The sequence below is a fragment of the Dreissena polymorpha genome, chromosome 16 (genome assembly GCF_020536995.1).
Source record: "Dreissena polymorpha isolate Duluth1 chromosome 16, UMN_Dpol_1.0, whole genome shotgun sequence".
Taxonomy (NCBI): Eukaryota; Metazoa; Mollusca; class Bivalvia; order Myida; family Dreissenidae; genus Dreissena; species Dreissena polymorpha.
The window spans coordinates 39,038,399-39,060,664 of record NC_068370.1 but is presented as its reverse complement, the minus strand read 5'-3'; the positions used below and the strand labels follow the sequence as shown (position 1 = coordinate 39,060,664).

Here is a 22,266-nt window from a genome sequence, read left to right as displayed (position 1 = left end):
TACTGATTTGATTTGGTTTACCTAATCTTTTTTTAAACAATCCAGAGTTTAGAAATATACGCTTTTTCTTTGTTACCGGTACTAATCTATCTTGATTTCACATTATGACCTATGACCTAACAGAAGCTATGTTTAATAAGTATATCAGGCTTCGCTTAGGATAATATGAGACGCGTTCTGATAAAACTGAGCATAATGCATGTGCGCAAAGTATCATCCCAGATTAGCCTGTGCAGTCCGCACATGCTAATCAGCGACGACACTTACCGCCTAAACTTGATTTTCGGTAAGGAGGGGATTCCTTGAAACTAAAAGTACCATTAAAGCGGAAAGTGTCGTCCCTGATTAGCCTGTGCGGACTGCACAGGCTAATCTGGGATGACACATTACGCACATGCATTAAGCCCAGTTTTATCAGAACGCGGCTCAATTATATAAGCGATGTTTGCCGATGCATTAATAATTAAAGCAGAGAACCGAACTTATAAACCACTCTAAAAATCATATTAATGATGATATACAATGTGTAATGATATATGTGATTGTTGTGTTTGGCACGTGCTTTGTTTCTCAGGCGGAAGCCTCAACAGGACTGCGCGTATCCGGTTTCAGAGGGGTGGGGAAGTAGTAATCACTCAGCGTTTCCTCGGGCACAATGTGCTCAACAACATTCTTATGGAGACGAACGTGCGCGGAGACGTGCCGAATTTCGGAGAAGCGGACAGAATCACAGTGGACGATTACAAAGAGGAGTACCGCAAAGTCCGTCGAGGTACATTATAATTATGTTTCGCACAGAAGATAATTAATTTTAAGTCACCTAAGAAGTTAGCCGAAGTGTTATATATTAGTTTTAAACCAAAATGAATGGCTGAGAGTCATGCTCACACAGATCCGCTGGGTTATCTTTTCTTTATCCTAATTTATGTGTACCATTGAAATATTATACAAGAAGGGTTTCCAGTACATTCAAATATGCATGTACATTTGAAGGTATCGGACAATAGTTACAATTGGAAAGATATTTACACAAAATAAAAAAGGAAAACAGAAATTATAATTTTTGACGTTATGATGTAAGATTCATCAGGGAAATTGACACTGATTTCATTGTTTCGAAAGAAAGTTCCTTAATTTAGAGCTACAAATAACTCGATGAATTCATTTCAAGCATATCGACCAATATCGCAGAATTAAGTCACAACAAGTTCGGATTTTTCTTACTATAGACAATATAAGCCCCTGATATCATTTTCTCACTAGGCGTTATTGAGTCGACGTCGGATCGCACGTTCCGTCTGAACGAAGTCGCGTATCAGTACTCCTGGAACCAAACGATCACATTCGACGAGTGCGAGCACGCGCCCGCCGGTCTTGATGGCGGCGGCAACTACATGCGCCTCTCTGTGAGCCGGAACTACATCAACTATGACCCGAACGAGCGTGTGGTGCGCTACGCCATGTCCAATAAAGTGAACGCCATGACGGGTAAGTTGGTGTTAGCGATCCATTGATAAACGGTTAAAGATTTTTAAATTTTTATAAGTTAACAATTAATCAATTATTAACGCAGCATATGGACATATGGAAAAACAATCACAAAAAAAACATTCGTTTAGCTATTTAACGAATATAGGAATATTATAGGAGCATGTAGTGTCGTTTGTAAAAGTATTCAGTTTAAGTTTATACAAAGATCAAACCATTCTCAAAATAGTGTATTATTTACATTTCAAATTTTTAATTGGACACAATACTTTTTTTTTTAATCTATGTAGCAAAAGCACTTTTGATTTTAACAACATTGTTTCACATTTGTAAATTAAAACATGTATTTCGAATGAGTAAATGATAATTTGGAATGTAATTCTTATTTAGACTGGCATTATTTCAGTCACACCAGTACGATGTTGTATGTAGCTCCTTTTCGAGTGTCACATTGTGTTTCCATTTCTTCAGCATTATAGCATAATTAAACAGTCATAGTACATCAATAATTAATGGAATCGAACTGTAAAGCGTTTGTTTCCCACAGCGTCCACTAGGGCTCGCTTTGCACTTTGCTCAGCAGCCATTTGCTTCGCGGCCATTTTGCCGTACTTTTTGTTCAGATAGTCTTTCTTCAGTACAAAGTCATTCAGCGAAACGAAGTTTCCGAAACCTGTTTCAAAGTCGTATAGTGGAGTGCAACCTATGTCGTTAATCAAGTGATTGGCAATATGCTCTAATCCCATTAAATTTATGCGTATATTTTCTTCGTCAACAACGCAACATTCTTTCGATAAAATATTTATCTCCTTGTTGAAACAGTTCGGAAAAAACGCATGCTTTTTGTTCTTGAATCCCTTCACCATTTTCTGCATATCGTCAATAACGGCCATCAGGCAGTCCGCGAGTTTGTCATTCGTCGCGCACTTTTCACAATGATACAGCACGTGTTGTTTTATCACGTGATCCGTAAAGTATTCCGCTTCCGGTAATTTCTTCTGCCCGTATCCCTGCACGAGGAATTGGATGATCTTGTATAGGCGCTTGTGGTTTTCTGATAATCCATTAATCAGCGATGTCTCCACATGCATGAAATTCCATTGGAAGTAGTCGTTAGACTGTTCGATAGGAAATAAAACCAAAAATCCCGCCTGCTCAAGGCTTTTCTGAAAATACTGCGATGTTATAACAGTCTTGCTCATTAATTTTAGACTTTTACTTCCAATGCACGGTGTCAAAACTATAGTTATAAGCTTTTCTCGTTTCCAGATAAATTTTAGTTCTGTAGCTGTGCCGTTCTTTACGACAGCCTGATCTTCCATTATATCCAACCGACCCGTTTTCCTGAAGAGCGTCGTTCGTGATTTCATTCTGAGAATCTCAACAGCTTTTTGTATTCGATCATAGAACGTCGTTGCGATCCCGATATCGCTACTCAGCCGTTTCTTATCGTCAGTTTCGTCTGTTGTACAGTCGTCCCATCGCATAGCGCAGTTTTCCGTCACGAAAACTTTCAGAACCTTTTCATTGTCTTCAGAACATTCCGCGACCTCAGCGATATTTTTGTCTGATATGTCATCTATTTCAATATTAAAACATATTTCCTCAATGGTGATGACGTCACAACTGTCGTGGAATTTCCCAACACGCAAAACATCCTCTGGTTTTACCCTAAAGCGCCTATCGACGCTGCCGACTTCTGTCACTAAAAAGTCAACAAATTCTTCAGCAGCGCTGTCGATGTCTTGCCGTTCTTCTGCAGTGACATTCAAAACCAACACATTTGCTTCAAGGTCATCGAAGTATTTAGATAACCGTACATACAGCCAATCTTCAAATGCTACTTTAGTCAACTCGTTTACGCTCTCTGTATTAGTTGAAGCACTCCCAACGTTTTTGTTTTCCGAATTACGCCCCTTAGATGAATTATTTGTGGAGTTATCGCCAATAGCTGCACGCGTCTCGTCGAATTCTTTATTTTGTCCACTTGATTTATCCTGATCTTCAAGGATGACACTTCGCCGACCTGTTTCATGTGGCTTGCTGCTGCTTCCACCGACCCCCATGCCGGATTTTCGTTGGCGTTACAGTCCATATATCACAACAAGAGACTAACACATGAGCGTCCTGGCTAGCTCTTTTCACTTGTAATATCTGCAGAATTGTTGTCTGATACAATTTGTTTGAAATTGTATTCCATTATCAAATAGTTAATAAAACAATAAAGATTTTCACAGAAGTGTCGACAACATCACGCATTTTTCTTAAGTATAATGTTTCCTTTAAATTATGATTATTTCCAGTGATTATAAAAATTCATTACATTCTTCACCTGGAGGTCTATGAATCGTTAACGAAATGGAGATCGTGAGTTGTTCCACAGATGTAATACCATACCAATTCTGCATTAAATGCGTGACTTATTTAACAACAACAATTTAATTACTGTTAGTAAGCTACTCACTATTATTACACGGCGTACACAAGTTGCATTGTTTGTAGAACAGTGTAAGTTATGTTGTAGGTTTGACCCGTTCAATTTTACTAATTAGTTCATTGTTATTAATCTACCGAAAGTAAACACGCCGGTGTCCGATTACCGCCGCTTCAGTCATGGTTCTGTCCTTCTGATTGCGATAAAATAGCTCGTTTACACTTCGTGTAAGAAGGTTAAATCCCTTTGTGCAGTTGAGAATGTTATACCAATTTTATGTTGTGTATGTAAGATGTTACTTCCTTTTTTTAAACTGAAATATCACATAAGCGGAACGCTTAATTGTGCCGTTTTGACATTACCGGTACTCACAAATAAAAAAAACACTTAACGCAGCCACTCACGCTAATCAGGAACGACACTTTTCGCCTAGACTGAATTTTCTCATTGAAGGGACTTACTTCAAACGAAATAATCATAAAAGCGGAATGTGTCGTCCCTGATTAGCCTGTGTGGAATAAATAGACTTATTTGGAATGTCACTTTAGGAATATTCATTCAGCTTTTCCATGGCGCCGCACAAATGTGCTTTCTCAAAACCTAACATCTTCTTCCGCTCCAGGATCCGACCCCTGCCAAGAGGGCGCCGCCTCGTGTGACCGCAACGCCGCCTGCCTATCGGATGGAGATACGTTCCGTTGCGAATGCAGGACAGGATTTATCGGGGACGGACAAACATGCCAAGGTGTTTAAAAATGAATGAATTTATTTACCATACAATTATAGACATATTCCTTGCATATTAATACATTATTCTGATATATATTATCAGATATATAAATGCAAGTTCGTGAGTTAATCCAAGTCACTTTACACTATCAATATGTCATAGAACAACTTTTTTCATAATTAAAAAACAATTCTGATATAATATATATATTATATCAGAATTGTTTTTTATTTTATATCAGAATTGTTTTGTGTTTTTTTATGTAAAAAGTTGTTTTATGACATATTGATAGTGTAAAAATGCCTTTGCCACGCGCCCAATACCTGTGTGTTAATCATTACACGTTTGATAGCTTATGAAGCCTCTGGGGTAAATCTACAGAAATTTTTATTCTGTTCAATCCAACCCTTTTCGCATTTATATATATACGTAATTATGTCTTAACTCTTTAACAATAGATAACGTCCAGAGTTTAAGTATCAGGAAGTTTATTTGAATTTATGTCAGTTTAAATGCCTGAGCTATATTGTATGGACGAGCGTTTTAATTACAAAGGCGTTTTCGCATATTGACGAATGAATATTTCACAACTCTTCTCAAAGATTCAAACAACAGTTAATAAAACAATGTACACGCTTAGGACGTAGACACATACTGAAGTACGTTTTCGTGTATGAGTTATTATCATTTGAAAAAAAAACAAGCGTAACAAACCCGACACAATTGAACTATTTGAAGTGTTTCTCATGTTATCGTTAATTGATGTGGCAACACGTGGAATGCTGTATAAGATATATAATACATGTTGCATTTCAACAGCTTCGATGCAAGAAAGCTCTCTTATATAAAGGACCCGGGTTCGACTCCTGTTGTTTAAGTTTATTTGTTTATTTATTTTCGTGTAACTATACTTGAACTCGTTGGTAAGACATTTTAAAATCTACTGATTTAAGGCTTGCACTTACAAACTTAAAAAAATGCCAGATTCGGTGATTAAGTCCATTTAAATTGCCGTTCCAGACCTAGACGAATGCGCCACTGTGAACACGTGCGACGCGAACGCGGACTGCGTCAACACCGTCGGCTCCTTCACGTGCCGCTGTCGCTTTGGCTACGTCATGACCGGGCGCACATGTACACGTGAGTGTGACGTCAATGGGCGTTCAAAAAATATTATCTGACATATCTTAATGGTTATTACGGAATAATTATTTCTTGAAGTATATGAAATGAGGTTTCCCATAATACGTTTATTGATATAATTTTTTACACTCTTTTATTAATGTGAACATTGATGACGCTTCGAAACGATTTATCATTAATAGTAATACAAACATTTAACCCTTTCAGTGCGGGAACCGAATTTTAAAGGCCTTTGCAAACAGTTTGGATCCAGATGAGACGCCACAGAACGTGGCGTCTCATCAGGATCCAAACTGTTTGCTATTCTGATAGTATTCTTTGAAAAAAATCGAAGAAAATGCTAATTGTAGAAATTCAGCAGACGACATTTTAGCAGACGACAAATTTCCCAGCATGCAAAGAGTTAAATAGACATATCTACCGTAATATATCATAGCAATCCATCATTGACCCAAAATTACTAGTACCCTTATCTATTATACACAAAATAGAGCGATTCAGCTGTCAAAGTAGTTAACCATGGATAATCTCTTGCGTCTACGAAGTTTCAGTTAGTGTGATTGTTTACTAAGTGAAAGTTGTTGGTCCAAACTCACTGTTTTATCGGACTTTGATTTATCAAAAATAATATATTGAGACTGAAGGAAACCCCGGTTGATCCAAATACTGAAATTAAATCTTCTTAGACCACTAAAGCTTTGATAACATAAAACAATATTATTTATTTCTTGTGACAATGTATAAGAATCAGTTTGTGAACACTTGCCCAAATGCCGACATTGTTTTTTTTATGATAACGGGTGTTGTTATCCGTGATTTATCATATTTGTATAAACATAATCCTTCGGAAGTTTTTCTTGCTTACTTTGATGGAAAATATAGTTTAGATCTATATTTTTCTTTATAACAGTGCATGCAGTTCTAATAATGTTCTCTACTTCAGGCGATGTCGCGCTCTGTGGTGGCGTCGTATGCGACGACAACGCAAACTGCGTATTTAATGACGTCACAAACACCCCGATGTGCGAATGCAAAGTTGGTTTTGCCGGAGACGGAAAGACTTGCAAGTCTGTTCGTAAGTTCAAGTGGTGGTTTTGTCGGTTCCACAAACTTTAGTTTATTGGTTCCTATCGTATAACAGATCTTTCTTAAAATGTAAGGTATGGCTGGACGTGGACGTTCGTGTTAAGAATTTCTTTAAAATGTAATGAAGTTATAATAGCTAATTAGAAGACGGTTCAAAGTAACAAATGTTATGAATATAAATATGCATTACGTACATGATCAAGTTGTGACGCACTTGGAGAGTGCCCATGATTTCATTACCATTCAGCACATATCTGTTATATCATATATGCGATCCCAACTACCGATCCGCTGCAGATTTTGACTGTAACGAGGCGGACATTTGCCACGCGAACGCAGAGTGCGTGTTCAGCGACGTAGAGGAGCGGTACGTGTGTGAGTGCACTGACGGCTTCAGCGGGGACGGTCAGTACTGCGATAGGCTCGATATTGGTGAGTACGCTCCCTTAGTTCTACGTTAGTCTTTACATTATATTATTTAACCCATTTAAGCCTAGCGGACTATCCCATCCTTCTATATTGGATGAATTTATTTCCAAAATTGGGATGTCTCGTATATTTAGTTCTATATTTAGAATATTTCTTACAGAAATTCCTTGAAGCAAACAGCGCAGATCATGATGAGACGCCGCATGATGCGGCGTCTCATCTGGGTCTTCGGTGTTTGCCAAGGCCTTTTTCTAGACGCTAGGCATATATGGGTTAAGTCTTTTTATTAGGACCAAGTACATAAGGTCTCTGCAACTGCTATCTTCCATGTGCATGCTTTTAGTAATGAGAGCTTATTAATATAACATCTTGTATTGACAAATTGCAAATAAACCGTTGTTATTTATTTCAACATCACTCTTGTTTCTGTAGACCTATTGTCACATTTGTCGTTCCATTTAACTTTACAATTTGTAGATCTAAACAATTCGAACTTTCATGTACTAGTATTTACCATTTGTACTATCGACAGGGGTGTCAATTTTCCGGATTATTCCGGAAATCCGGATTTGAGCCGTCCAGGGTTGATTTTGAGGTGAATGTAAATCCGATGAGTTTGTTTAAGGGGGGTGGGGGTAGGGACAAAATTCTTTGAGTGCGGGATCATTTCAAAAAGAATATTGTTATAGCATCGTCGGCATTCCGGACATTTGCGCTTGGTGCCGATTTTATTTATTGATTTTTGATTGGTAAGCGGCTGGCACTGACATGAGCAGTAACTTACAAAGTAAAGCACTGCAATATCATTTTAAAACAATATGTTAATCAAATTATTTATTGACTGCGTATTTGCTAGGTTACTGGTTACTGGTTTACATTTTCTGCAGTCAAACGATATGCATATTTATTTCATTTGCAAATGATGTATCGGGACATGTTTTCGGACAGTCGTTTTCGGATACGGTATGGTTTGTCGATTTTAATTTAATTTTGAAGTTCTTAATAATATTTGTTTAGAATGACAAATACACATGCGGTGTTACGGATGGTTTGGTTTATAATATTTCGCATTGTACTCACCAGAAATTGCACCTAGAAAGACTATAAGAAAAGAACAATAAGCTAGGGCTCGGTGGGGGGGGGGGGGCCTCTCTTCCCTTTATCCTACGGCCTCAGACTCTCGACTTAATTTTCCGGATTTCAAATTTGGGACAATTGACACCCCTGTATCGAGCACCCATATACAAATACCGTATATCCGTTACTAATGCACCACACCAATGGTTTGCAGTCTTAATTAGTACAATTAAACAATAAGCGAAGATTATATTTTATCATAAGCTCTTTTTAATGCTTAATACGCCGAATATTATAGCAAAGTAATAAATGTATAAATATTGATCTATCGACAGAAAATCGCTGTGACGAGTGCGACAGGAACGCCGAGTGTATCTATGACATCAACAACCTCGTTTTTCGCTGCGTCTGCAAGCAGGGATATACCGGAAGTGGAACCACGTGCACAAAGATTGATCAACCAGGTATGAGCTATGCTACTTTATAATGTTTCTATTATTATTATGCTCCCCTTCGAAGAAGAGGGGGTATACTGCTTTGCTCATGTCGGTCGGTCGGTCGGTCGGTCGGTCGGTCCGTCCACCAGGTGGTTTCCGGATGATAACTCAAGAACGCTTGGGGCTAGGATCATGAAACTTCATAGGTACATTGATCATGACTCGCAGATGACACCTATTGATTTTGAGGTCACTAGGTCAAAGGTCAAGGTCACGGTGACCCGAAATAGTAAAATGGTTTCCGGATGATAACTCAAGAACGCATACGCCTTGGATCATGAAACTTCATGGGTAGATAGATCATGATTCGCAGATGACCCCTATTGATTTTGAGGTCACTAGGTCAAAGGTCAAGGTCACGGTGACCCGAAATAGTAAAATGGTTTCCGGATGATAACTCAAGAATGCTTTCGCCTAGGATCATGAAACTTCATGGGTAGATTGATCATGACTCGCAGATGACCCCTATTGATTTTGAGGTCACTAGGTCAAAGGTCAAGGTCACGGTGACCCGAAATAGTAAAATGGTTTCCGGATGATAACTCAAGAATGCATACTCCTAGGATCATGAAACTTCATGGGTAGATTGATCAAGACTCGCAGATGACCCCTATTGATTTTGAGGTCACTAGGTCAAAGGTCAAGGTCACGGTGACCCGAAATAGTAAAATGGTTTTCGGATGATAACTCAAGAACGCATATGCCTAGGATCATGAAACTTCATAGGTAGATTGATCATGACTCGCAGATGACCCCTATTGATTTTGAGGTCACAAGGTCAAAGGTCAAGGTCACGGTGAACTGAAATAGTAAAATGATTTTCGGATGATAACTCAAGAACGCTTTTGCCTAGGATCATGACACTTCATAGGTACATTGATCGTGACTCGCAGATGACCCCTATTGATTTTCAGGTCACTAGGTCAAAGGTCAAGGTCACAGTGACAAAAAACGTATTCACACAATGGCTGCCACTACAACGGACAGCCCATATGGGGGGCATGCATGTTTTACAAACAGCCCTTGTTATTTTAGCCGTTACATTCTTCTTCTATGTTCATTCTGTATTTTCTGTGGACGCTTTTAGTATTTAAATATACATGTACATGAATGTAATTTATTGTTAAAACTAGCCATACTAAAAATCCTGCATATAATAGTGTTATGCTTAAACGTTCATTACGATAAACCCTATCTCACTTTTAACGAACGTCTTTGGTCTCATCCATTTCTATACGAGCCTTGTTCTGGGAAGACTGGGCTTAATGCATGTACGTAAATTGTCGCCCCAGATTAGCATGTGCAGGTACGACACTTACTGTTTGCATTGTATGTTTCTTTTTAAGTCAAGGCGGAAAGTGTCGTACTGGTTAAGCCTTTGCGGTCTGCACAGGCTAATGTGGGAAACACTTTACGCACATGCATTTAGTCCATCTTCACAGAAAGAGGCTCATATAGTTTCCTCCTCTATCTTAAGACCTCGCGGCTTGTGACGACTGCCATCCAAACGCCGCCTGCGTTTTCAGCCAGGACAGCCAGAGGTATGGGTGCGTCTGCGCGGCCGGGTACCAAGGTGACGGCACGCGCTGCTCGCCCGCCTACGACTGCCGCTCGGGTAACGTGTGTGATGTCAACGCCCGCTGCGACCGCGACGCGAGTGGCAATCATGTCTGCGTGTGTGAGCGAGGATACTACGGTAAGTCGGCAACGTCGTTATAGTTTAAGGGCGCTGCTTGCTTCTTTCTGTTAAATGTCTTGTGCACAATTGAAATAGTATACACGTAAACCGTTTGTGAAGACTGTAGTGCGATAAAGCTAACAACGTTAACGATTAAAATAAAGTGACCACCGGGTATACAAAGTGTAATAGGACAAACATTGTTTTTTTAGTTTTATATATTTTAAATGCAATAAGAATAAGATAAACTTTTGGCTCACAATTGAAAAGTTACTATATAAATGTTGTATACTTCATGTCTTAATTACTGTTTACAAGGTGTTCTTTTAAAATAAAAGCATGTGTATTTAAAATAACGCTTTCAAAAGTACGAATAAAGAATGATGGTCTTTTCTTCACATACACAGCCCCTTTCGTACACATCTAATGATACGTGTAGCAAATGAAAGTACCGTACACTAAAACATATGTTTGCTCTTTCATTGCCACCAGGCGACGGTCGGCGCTGCGAACCGGAAGGCTGCAACGTAGCTAACAACTGCGACGTAAACGCTCGTTGCGTGACTGACCCGCGTGACACGCGTCGCTACATTTGCCGCTGTAACCCCGGCTTCTCCGGCGATGGCACCGTGTGCATCATGAGAGGTAACCTTATTATGCTCGTATTTTTTCCTATCACCACATTTTAGAAGTGTTTCAAGTATTCATCTCTTATACTTGCCTATGTTTTACAAATCCCTACTTTGTTAAGACCGTTTTCATGATATAATGCCCAGAGGAAAAAGTACGACGAAGCGTCGCTGCATGTAACCTTGGCGGATGTTGTTAAATATTCTTTTAAAGCTGTCGTCACCATGCCGGTGGTACGGCATTGCTATGCAGATGGTTATTTTTGAAAAAAAGACATCGTCGGCTTAACTGATCTTGAATTGTGGTGTACATTATTTTAACGTGTGTTTACAGTGATCGCATGTAACGAGGTGAACAACTGCTCCCCCGACGCTCAGTGCGTTTACGATCCGCAGTCTAGCAGCTATAGGTGTCGCTGCAATAGGGGATTCGAGGGCGACGGCATTACATGCAGATACAGAGGTAACTAACTGGACAGTCTTAGTCGATCTATGCGGGTTACCGGTACTTATTGTACCGGTTCTTATTGTACCCATGCCATATACATGCCAAAACTTCTCTGCTTCAACCAGATTAAGGAAATACTAGTACCTGGTCGTATATCTAACTTTATGACCAATCAGCAAACATGATATGTCACACGACATATAATGTTAATGGTTGTTTACATCAGATTATGTTTGTGTATACGTGTGATTGCACATAATAATAGCATCATGCTTTCTTTGGCTAAGATGCTTATGCGTATTTGGTTTATACAGATTTCTTTATTAGATAAAAATGTATAAAGAGCCAACTTCTAAGCTGAATTTGATAAGGGAAACTCTGTACAGTGGCTAGATAACTCTGTACAGTGGCTAGATAAGGGAAACTCTGTACAGTGGCTAGATAACTCTGTACAGTGGCTAGATAAGGAATCTCTGTACAGTGGCTAGATAACTCTGTACAGTGTCTAGATAACTCTGTACAGTGGCTAGATAACTCTGTACAGTTGCTAGATAACTCTGTACAGTGGCTAGATAAGGGAAACTCTGTACAGTGGCTAGATTTCATCAACTATTGAAACATATGTATTCCTGTCCTTTGTTCTCACGTTCATAACTTTAAACGTCGCTTTTTATACATTCTTAATTTGCGCCACATAAAAAGGTTTTATCAGTACTTTAAATTTTTGCTCTAGTTTATTTAGCTAGCCTTTCGATAAAACCTGTATCAAATGCAACTAATATTCTAATCAAGTACATGTATTAATGAATTTTCAGAGGTGGACTGCAACTCCAACCCGAGCATGTGCGATCCCAATGCCGTCTGCGTGGAGGCGGAGGGCAGGTACTCGTGTATCTGCCGCCAGGGTTACCAGGGAGATGGACGAAGATGCGAAGGTACGAATGAGCGTTTAACCCATGTATGCCTAGTGGACTCTCCCATCCTTCTAAATTGGATCAATTTATTTCCCAAATTAGGGATGTCTAGTATATTTATTTCTATATTTACAATATTTCGTACAGAAATTCCTTTAAGCAAACAGCGTAGACCCAGATGAGACGCCGCATAATGCTGCGTCTCATCTGGGTCTACGCTGTTTGCCAAGGCCTTTTTTCTAGTCGCTAGGCATAAATGGGTTAAGATCGTTTCAGAATCAATATACTTTAAAAATCGATACATAACTCAGACGCTGACCTTTTTGCACGGCTATACATTTATTATATACCTATGCATATTCTCTCTAAAATAATGGGTTATTTCAAATATACAATACAAGTTTTCGACTGAATTCCGTATTTCAATGTTTTAAATCCGTTGTCGTAATCGACGGTTGGGGAAGCGGACTACTTTTTATGCGTTATTTATCCTAGATATCTGTTACGTTCCAAAGCGACATTTGTACACACGCACAAGCAAGTACATAATGATAAATATTCGTGTGCGTCTTTTCATAAGATTTTATTTCTTGTTATTTGTGTTAACCCACTTATGCCTAGTAGACTCTCCCATCCTTCTAAATTGGATAAATTGATTTCCAAAATTAGGGATGTCTAGTATATTTATTTCTATATTTAGAATATTTCTTACAGAAATTCCTTTAAGCAAACAGCGCAGACCCTGATGAGACTCCGCATCATGCAGCGTCTCATCTGGGTCTACGTTGTTTGCCAAGGCCTATTTTCTAGACGCTAGGCATAAATGGGTTAATCGCACTAAGGTAAATAATAAATCAGAATATAACATGGCAGACGTGTTCCGATACATTGTATGATAACTGTGTTTCATCGTAATTCTTTCGCATTTCGGGGTCGTGGAATATAAAAACCAAAACAATAAATCGGTGAGATGCTTACAGTATTATTTTTGTTTTTATAGGTATTCACGTGTCATCGACTTAAATATCATTTTAAAGAAATCGACCTGTATTCTAAATTTCGACTTTTTGCTAAATTCTTATTTTACTCAATGTGCTGAGGTGTTTTGTTTATACACAACATACACAACGCATAAATTCAAGTTCATGTGAAATTTATGTCTCCTTATTAGTGACCATATAGCGTACAAACTAATCCTCTGTCTCTGTCCCAGCTCTACCGGATGTGGAGAGTTATCTGGTCTTTTCCCGCGGCTACTCCATCCACAAGGTACCCACGAAACAAAATGGCGACCACTCGGACGGCTCCCGAGTATTGTACCTTCCTGGTGAGTTGTATATGAACGACATGCTATAATTGGTGTGACAAAACTTGGGAATTTGCATTGAAACGTGTACACTTGTTCCTATCTTTCACGGTCATATACTCCTCAAAGACGCTTGTTTCGCACACATGAGCACAATGTGCTAATGGTGATCTCTAGTCCTTCGTACGGCGTGCGGCGTCAACATTTGCCTTTTTAACACTCTTCGAGGCCACAGTTATTGTCTGATCTTTATGAAATATGGTCAGAAACTTTGTCGCTATGATATTTTGGACGAATACGGATTACCAAAATGGTTCCGTTTTGTTGAAAAACATGGCCGCTAAGGGGGCAGTGCATTTTTCCTTATATAGCTATTATAAAATCTTGTTAACACTCTAGAGCACACATGTATTGTCCGATCTTAATGAAACTTGGTGAAAAGATTTGTCCCGATGATGTCTTGGACGAGTTAAATAATCGCTCCGGTTGGTTGAAAAACATTGACGCCAGAGAGGCGGGCCTTTTCCTTTTTATGGCTATAGTAAGACTTACTAACACTCTGGAGGCCACATTTATTGTCCGATCTTCCTGAAACTTTGTCAGCATATTTGTCTTAATTATGTATTGGAAAAGTTTTTAAATGGTTCCGGTTGGTTGAAAAATATTGCCGCGATTGGGGCGGGGCATTTTTCCTGATTTATTTCCCATATTCATGAAACTTGGTCAGAACATTTTTTCTAATGATATCATGGATGAGTTCGAAAATTGTTCCGGTGTGTTGAACAACATGGCCGCAACGAGGTGGGGCATTGTCCTTATATGGCTATAGTAAAACCTTGTTAACACTTTAAAAGTCACATTTATACAGATCTCCAGATAAGGATTTAGTCTAAAGGGTTTTTTACCCCCTGAAATTATTGTTAAAGGGTTTTTTACTCCTTTTTTTCAGCATAAAGGGTATTTCGGAATTTTGTGGTGTATTTTCCATTTCCATAGAAAACTGACATAGTACATGGCGTGTTTAATCTAGAATAATTATTATTTGTTAATTAATAAATGCAAACAGAATAAATTATCAATGATAATATGAACAGACTTTCTTTAAAATATGCAACTTACATGTGTTGTATCTCTGTCTTGATTGGGTCTTTCTTGCATATAGTATTCATGTAGTACACCACGAACGCCATTTCGCAATTAAACTAAGTTATGGCACTGCTTGTGCAATGAAAAATAAAGTCACACTTTATGTGGTCTATGCAAGTTAACAATAAACTTCTTCAATAATGAGATCGCTTAAAATTATTTAAAACAATCCTAGAAGCATCATAAGATTTATGGCATATTGTAATATACAATTACTTCCTGCAGGAGCCGCTGTTCGATTGAAACGTCCCTTTTTCGAACCTAGAACACAATGGGCCGCTATTTTTATTTCACGGTTCTTTTGATTGACTTACTTTTGATTCAAAGGTTAACTTACACTAAACCCTGAACAGGATTATTTGTTAAACCGGCTACGCACTCTAATCGATCAAAATTGCGTACCGAGATTTGTATTGCGTAATGTTACGCACTGTGCCGATTTTTAAAGCTTTTTTTTATTTTTCAATGCGTTAATACGCAGATACGCATCTTATCTGGAGCTCTGCCTTTATAGTTCAGCATTTAATTAACTTGTTCAGAATTTAATTTTTTATTTTATCTTGGATAGGTTCGAAAATGGTTCTAGTGTGATGGCCTCGAGGAGGCGGGTCGTTTTTCCTTAAATGGTTATAGTAAAACATTGCCAACACTCTTAAAGTCACAATCTTCATACAACTTGGTCAGAACAGCTCCTTTGTAAATCAGGTGAGCGACTTTGGGCCTTTCAGGCCCTTTTGTGAAGGTTTTATGTTGAAAGGATTGTACAATTTCCATATACATGACAGCACGAGCGCGCAAGTTAAACTTCTGCAACCATTTTTGCAGACGAGCTTGCAGTGGCAGTAGCGGCGGACTGTGCCGAGCAGAAGTTCTATTGGACAGACGTGAAACATGGTCGTATCTCGAGGGCGGACCTCAATGGCTTCAACAAGGACGTGGTTATAAATGGTAAACTTGTTACGTTTTTCTACTATCTTTGTAGATATTTTAAGGAAAACGCATAGCAGATTTTTCTATGACAGTTGTTTAATAAGTGTTATTCGGCAGTCGGTGAACACGTGTTCGCACTTATTTACATTACGTACTCATACAAATGACTAAATCGATTATTGGAATTGGATGATGTTTTATATAGAATTAATTTGTTCTCAGATCTCTTGTTAAAATACGAATAATCAGGTAAAGAAGGTGCATATAATTGTAAAAAACTGTTTGAAGTTTGGGATGAGTAAAGTACCTAAAGATGTATTACTTTAAAATATTCACGCACTGTGGCACACTGAAAGTTTATGTGCGACATTCGAAACCGAATCGCTTCACTTAAAGAAAGCTATGCCGTTATAAGTATAAAAAACGTTCTCATGTGATGCATCAATTTGATTTATTTACAGGATGTTTTAACTATTTTTCCAAAATAATATGTAAATCAATAATTACGAAGTAATATTAAACGTGTGACAATATGAATAAGCCGTTACCTGTTTTTGTTTTCACGTAGTAGCTTTCTTATGAACAAGAAAATTGTTTCGTTGTCAGGATTTAGTTCACCTGAAGGGCTTGCTGTTGACTGGATGTCGCGCAACCTCTACGTCACCGACTCCACCCTCGACCTCGTTGCAGTGGTCAACATGAACGGCACGTATCGGAAAACGCTGATCAATACTGAGCTGCGCGACCCTCGGTCCATCGTCGTGTCACCTATGCAAGGGTGGGTAGCACTCTACATAAAAGCATTATTAATGGTTGCGTTCTGTATCTATTGTAGGAATGGGTGAAAGATTTTTGTATTCCGATTACAAAACTCGTGCATTTAAGGACGATGTTTAAATTTGAACGTCTAACAGTTTATGATAGCAACATTTCTTTCTAAGCTCAATGGTGAGCTTGTGTGATCACCTTTTTCCGTCGTGCGTCGTCAACATTTGCCATGTTAACATTCTAGAGACTACATTTATTTCCGCTCTTCAAACAATGGGCATGTCTTTTGTGCACGAATGCATTGTCGACCATAAACCCGAAAAGAATGTTCATTCGTATTCGTACACTCTAATTTCGGTGATGTTCTGGTACAATTTCTTCTGAACTTTCATTCTTGTTTTTCAACCATCAATGTTGTATCTGTTAAACATTTTTAATTAGATCCGGGCCCGAATTAACCATCCCATTAGTAGACTTAAGCATATATAACAGACTTAGACCCACACAATCTTACTTAAGAGTTTGAATTGATGCATTATTTTTAAAATGAGGTGTGAACTGTTAAAATAATATTAAGAACATTACAGTTGTAAGAATAATCTTTATTCCTACACTTTACGTCTAAGAATTGGTTGGTTAATTTTGGCCCTTATATACTTGCAATAAATCTGCTTACAACGTGAGTTTCATGCATATCGCGGCACAGGGTCATGTTCTGGACGGACTGGTTCCGGAACAAGCCGGTCATCGAGGCGGCCTACATGGACGGCTCCGACCGCCACGTGTTCGTAGAGACCGGTCTGGGACTGCCGAACGGTCTCGCGTACGATCCCTACTCGCGGCAGCTCTGCTGGGGAGACGCCGGCGTCAACAAAATCGAGTGCGTGCAGTACGGGAGCTCGGCGGCGGGACTTGGGCGCCGCGTCGTTATGGAAAAGGTTCCCTACCCGTTTGACCTGGCCATATATGGCAGCGACATCTTCTGGTCGGACTGGACTATGTGAGTTAATTCTTAGTAAATATGTATTAAATATTTAATTAATGTTATATTGAATACAAACTGTCATCCGAAGGTTCGTTGCTGATAATAGAACAGCATAAAAAAATAAAGAAACTCAAACATTGTATTAAGAAAATGTGAAAACCAATTTTAAGCACTACACGTTAAGAGTAAAACCTGCTATTGTTAAAAAAAATAATTTTTAAACAACACCAAACTATCAAAACTACATGAACAAATTGTAAAAATAGTTTATATGCAAAATGAAAATTATGTTCTTTTGAACTTGTATATCCATTGGAGAACATACTGTTTTCTTTCTATAAAACAGACTTTGATTTAAATTGTCACATTTTTTTTCGTGTACATTTCCAGTCGCGGCATACCCCACGTTGACAGGGTGACGGGAGAGGAAGGCAAGCCGCTCTCACTTCCGGTTGGAGGTAACGGGCGTCTGTACGGCATCACCGCCATCGGTAGCTACTGCCCGGCAAGAGAAAGCCTCCGTATGTATAATATAAGCGTTGATCATTTGAGTTTTCGGCAATTAACTTTGGCCCTGTCGTTTCCTCTTTAAGCATAGATCTTACGACACATTTGACATTTGTAATTTACGTATGATTTTTTAGCTAACAACAAATAGTCCTACTTATTTTAACATTCATACAAATGTACGTTCAATGGAATCAATAAAATAAAAACATGTGAAAGATTGAACGAAAATGTACAGATTTGCTGAAATGAAATTATCATTTAGGTTAGAGCTTTGAACGTAAGTACTTCATAAAATATTGAATCTCAACTTACAATTGTCATACACTGTTTGATAAGATTACTAACACTTAAACTCCGCCTTCCTGTCCGTCTAACTGTTTTTCAAACAACTTTATTTCATTTCAAAAACTATTTGCAACGGTTTACTTCTAACATAAACAGGTATAACTGGAAAAAATCTTTGATTAAAATGAAGATACTCTTGTAGTTAGTAGGTAAATTGCTATTATCTGTAGAACATGCAGCGTTATGTTCATCTTTCAAATGCTTCTTTCGTCTTTCAAAGCTTTCATCACTGTCAATAATCTATTGCATGAACATGGGTGATTTGTGTTTGTATTTACTTGTTTTTAATACCGTTTTTTTCTGATCTGTAAATGGGCTCCATAAATTGCACGTTTACCTGAAGGCACGTCATATGTATTAGAAATTCTTTTATTTGCATGTCCGTTGACAGATGTTGAACATTTGCATTATCATTTTGTTTCGGGTCACTAAATTTCGGGGCGCTAAACTTATATTTCTGCTGTGAAACATATTAGCATATTAATACGCAGGTTGGATATGGACTATGTTATTGGTGTTGTTAGTCCTGTGCATACTTTTTCTTTTTTGTAGAACGCTTCGGCTGCGCTTTGAACAACGGCGGCTGTAGATACCTCTGCCTCCCTAAACCAAATGGTGGGAGAACATGTACCTGCCCTGACGACATCGATAGCGTCACTTGCGAAGAAATCGCGACTCTTACAAAGAAAAAAAAGTGATCTACGGGCTTTGTTTAAAATGCTTTTTTAACTTACAAGTTTCGCCAATTTTGTTTTCTTACCAATATGTATACATTGTGGCTTTTTAATATTGATTTAAGTCTAATATGTTTTTACATTTTTATACATTATGTTTTGGGAAATATTTCTGAATGATATGTCTTTTCATTTGTGCGGGTAGTGGCCAGTACAGAAAACTATACATCTCTGTGTTAACCAATATATACTCGTCAGTAAATTTGCATGTAAATTCTAGATTGTCCTTGTCACATGATACAATGGTGCATCTGTAGTTCGGGCGATGGTGTACGTTATTAAACATTCTGTGCGATAGATGCTGTCTACTTTTTCATTCAGATGTACATATATTTTCACGTACGTCTATGTGGAGGGTTTTCTTTGATAGATACACTGTACATGAAGTTCATAATGTGTTTTTGACTGGTACCACTGTCGTTGATTTCATACTATAACATTAATACTATTTAGAGCGTAATTAGACTAATGTTGAAAAGGCCAGTTCTTTGAAGTTTGTTGAGAACAGTTTTTATTCTTCTTTCAATTGTATTATATGTACATGTTTCGTCTGCGTTATATCACGAGTGACATTTAAGTAATCTACTCATATAGAAAGTATCTGATTGTTTGCAATTTTATCAGCTTTCCAGTTGATCTAATTTAAAAACAGTGCAGATATATTGAGGAGAAAAAAAACAACGCATATAATTCAGTGCCGTTCCCAATTAACATACTGTTCGTGTGCCAAATTAATCTAATTTTCAGTCCAAGTTATTAAAATATGTTTCATTGTGGAAAAACGGGCTTACTGCATGTTCGTTAACCCTTTCAGTGCGGAAACCGAATTTTGAAGGCCTTTGCAAACAGTTTGGATCCAGATGAGACGCCACAGAACGTGGCGTCTCATCAGGATCCAAACTGTTTGCTTTTCTGATAGTATTCTTTGAAGAAAATGCTTATTATAGAAATTCTGCAGACGACATTCTAGCAGACAACAAATTTCCCAGCATGCAAAGGGTTAAGTGTTGTTCCAGGATAGCATTGTAGTCTGCACAGCCTTATCAGGGACGACACTGTCTGGTTTTATGGATCCAGTCTTGGAGGTAAAACTCGTTTCTGATTAGCCTGTGCGAGCTTCACGTGCATTTATTCTAGTTTTCCCAAAACGCGACGTAAATAATATTTTCTATATGTATCCAGGTTATCATTAGTATGAATTAAAGCTCCTATGTGAAAGCCTATTGATTTTGTTAGGTTAGAATGCTTTTATTGTATATTTATATTATGTGTTCTCTGTCGGGACGAACAGCAACAAATACTATTAATTGTTACAAGTATATTTTTCCTGGTATAATACATTGGCCACTCAATGTTAATTTATGACCGTATAGGCTTGCAGAAAAATGTATTAAATATTCTAGTATACATGTAGTTATAGTGAAGATGGTGTTCTTAAACATAGTAGTAAGTTTGTTCTACGTATTGCCAATCAATTTCAATTTCAAAATAAACTTTAACGTATAATAAAATGTTTTGGATGATTTTGTCTTTCAACCTTGACTGTTGTTGAATCCTAATAATCAACTTTTCGAACAGACAAACAGAACACCAAGTTGTTTGCCAATATGTTTGCATGAACGAAACCAACATTAATGTCAAAGTAGCATCAGTACGATACACTTGTGTTAATTGCCAAAATGATTTGTCACAAACAAGGCACATAATCCGCATCGCTTTGTCCGCTACATTAAGGTAGCGCACCTCTAATGGGCACATACCCAAACATAATCTAATTAATTATTTTCTTAATCAGCATCATTTCTCTGAACTACATGCAAATTTGTAGGTAGGCTTTCCATGCTTTTTAAAAAAATATACCGATTTTTTCAAAACCACCCCCACGCTCGGCTTTTGTCCAGTTTATTTTCACCCCTGGGGTATATAAAAGTTCCATAATTCATTCTAATTTCCAAATATGGGCATGCAGTTGGTGTGTACAGATGCTGTAAAGGTGTTTAAAGATTAAACATGATGAAATAAGTATTCTTTACAGACATTTATTTTTTACAAATTTGTATCTATTGAAGAGCGCCATGAAATGTAAGTGATTTCAGCCAAGTAAAATTGGGTAGGTTAAAAAAAGGGGTCATAAAATTCAAAATAGTATCATTTAAGTCATATTTTAAACTTAGTTTTTATAGAAACACTATATACAGCAAAAATACCAAGAACTAGACAGATTTACCGTTTACTTTTTGAAATAAAAATAAAAATGCAACATGCATGGTTCGTATTTTCAACAGTAAATCACCCAATTTCGCCATAACGTTGTTTTAATTTTAATAATTGAAGAATGTGCATAAAAATTGCAACATATTTAACAATAAATATAGCTTATATGCCAAATTAAATCAAATTACGTTAGAAAATAAATAAAACGCGTCGCAAAAAAGTATACGTCGTCGGGAGGATTCGAACCTGCGCGGGAATATCCCAAAAGATTTCTAGTCTATCGCCTTAACCACTAGGCTACGGCACCTAATAGTAGGCTCTTTAACCTTCGAAGAAATCGCGGGAAATCATTAGAGGTGCGCTACCTTAAAGAGAAAATAACGCGGACATGTGAGAATCACATACTTATATGCATACTCTTCATGGTGATCACACATTACACAATTATAAATCACATAAACAGAAGGGGGAGTAGTTCGCTTAAAATTGTATAACATTTTAGCGCGCGAGGCGACCGACAAAGTGACTCCAATGATATTCTCCCTTTGAAGATTACTAAATTATTTCTATCTGCGTCTACTACCGCGCGAACGTATGAACGCAAGTCTCGCTTAAATAAGTTACTGATGAAAGATCAATATGACATCATTTGAAATATATAGGTCAACATTAGGATTATTTAATTGTGTCGTTGATATGTAGTGCTTTTAACAATATTTAGTTCGTTTTGTCATAAGAAGAAAACTACCATCATATTGTTCGCATTTTACGTTAA

At 37.9% G+C, this 22,266-nt stretch overlaps 1 protein-coding gene across 1 annotated transcript in view; it reads left to right on the top strand.

Annotated features, from left to right (window-relative positions):
- The window catches only part of LOC127862616 (nidogen-1-like), a 38,301-nt gene extending 18,187 nt beyond the window's left edge, over positions 1 to 20,114 (top strand). Inside the window, exons 8-24 of the mRNA XM_052401821.1 lie at positions 575 to 772; positions 1,264 to 1,488; positions 4,545 to 4,667; positions 5,673 to 5,792; positions 6,739 to 6,870; positions 7,179 to 7,313; positions 8,723 to 8,851; positions 10,362 to 10,580; positions 11,055 to 11,207; positions 11,526 to 11,654; positions 12,455 to 12,574; positions 13,767 to 13,880; positions 15,831 to 15,953; positions 16,542 to 16,713; positions 17,410 to 17,703; positions 18,079 to 18,209; positions 19,096 to 20,114. Coding sequence (XP_052257781.1) covers positions 575 to 772; positions 1,264 to 1,488; positions 4,545 to 4,667; positions 5,673 to 5,792; positions 6,739 to 6,870; positions 7,179 to 7,313; positions 8,723 to 8,851; positions 10,362 to 10,580; positions 11,055 to 11,207; positions 11,526 to 11,654; positions 12,455 to 12,574; positions 13,767 to 13,880; positions 15,831 to 15,953; positions 16,542 to 16,713; positions 17,410 to 17,703; positions 18,079 to 18,209; positions 19,096 to 19,241 — 2,663 coding nt within the window. The 3' untranslated portion in view covers positions 19,242 to 20,114. The remainder of the gene's footprint in view (positions 1 to 574; positions 773 to 1,263; positions 1,489 to 4,544; positions 4,668 to 5,672; positions 5,793 to 6,738; positions 6,871 to 7,178; positions 7,314 to 8,722; positions 8,852 to 10,361; positions 10,581 to 11,054; positions 11,208 to 11,525; positions 11,655 to 12,454; positions 12,575 to 13,766; positions 13,881 to 15,830; positions 15,954 to 16,541; positions 16,714 to 17,409; positions 17,704 to 18,078; positions 18,210 to 19,095) is intronic.
- Positions 20,115 to 22,266: the final 2,152 nt, after the last annotated feature.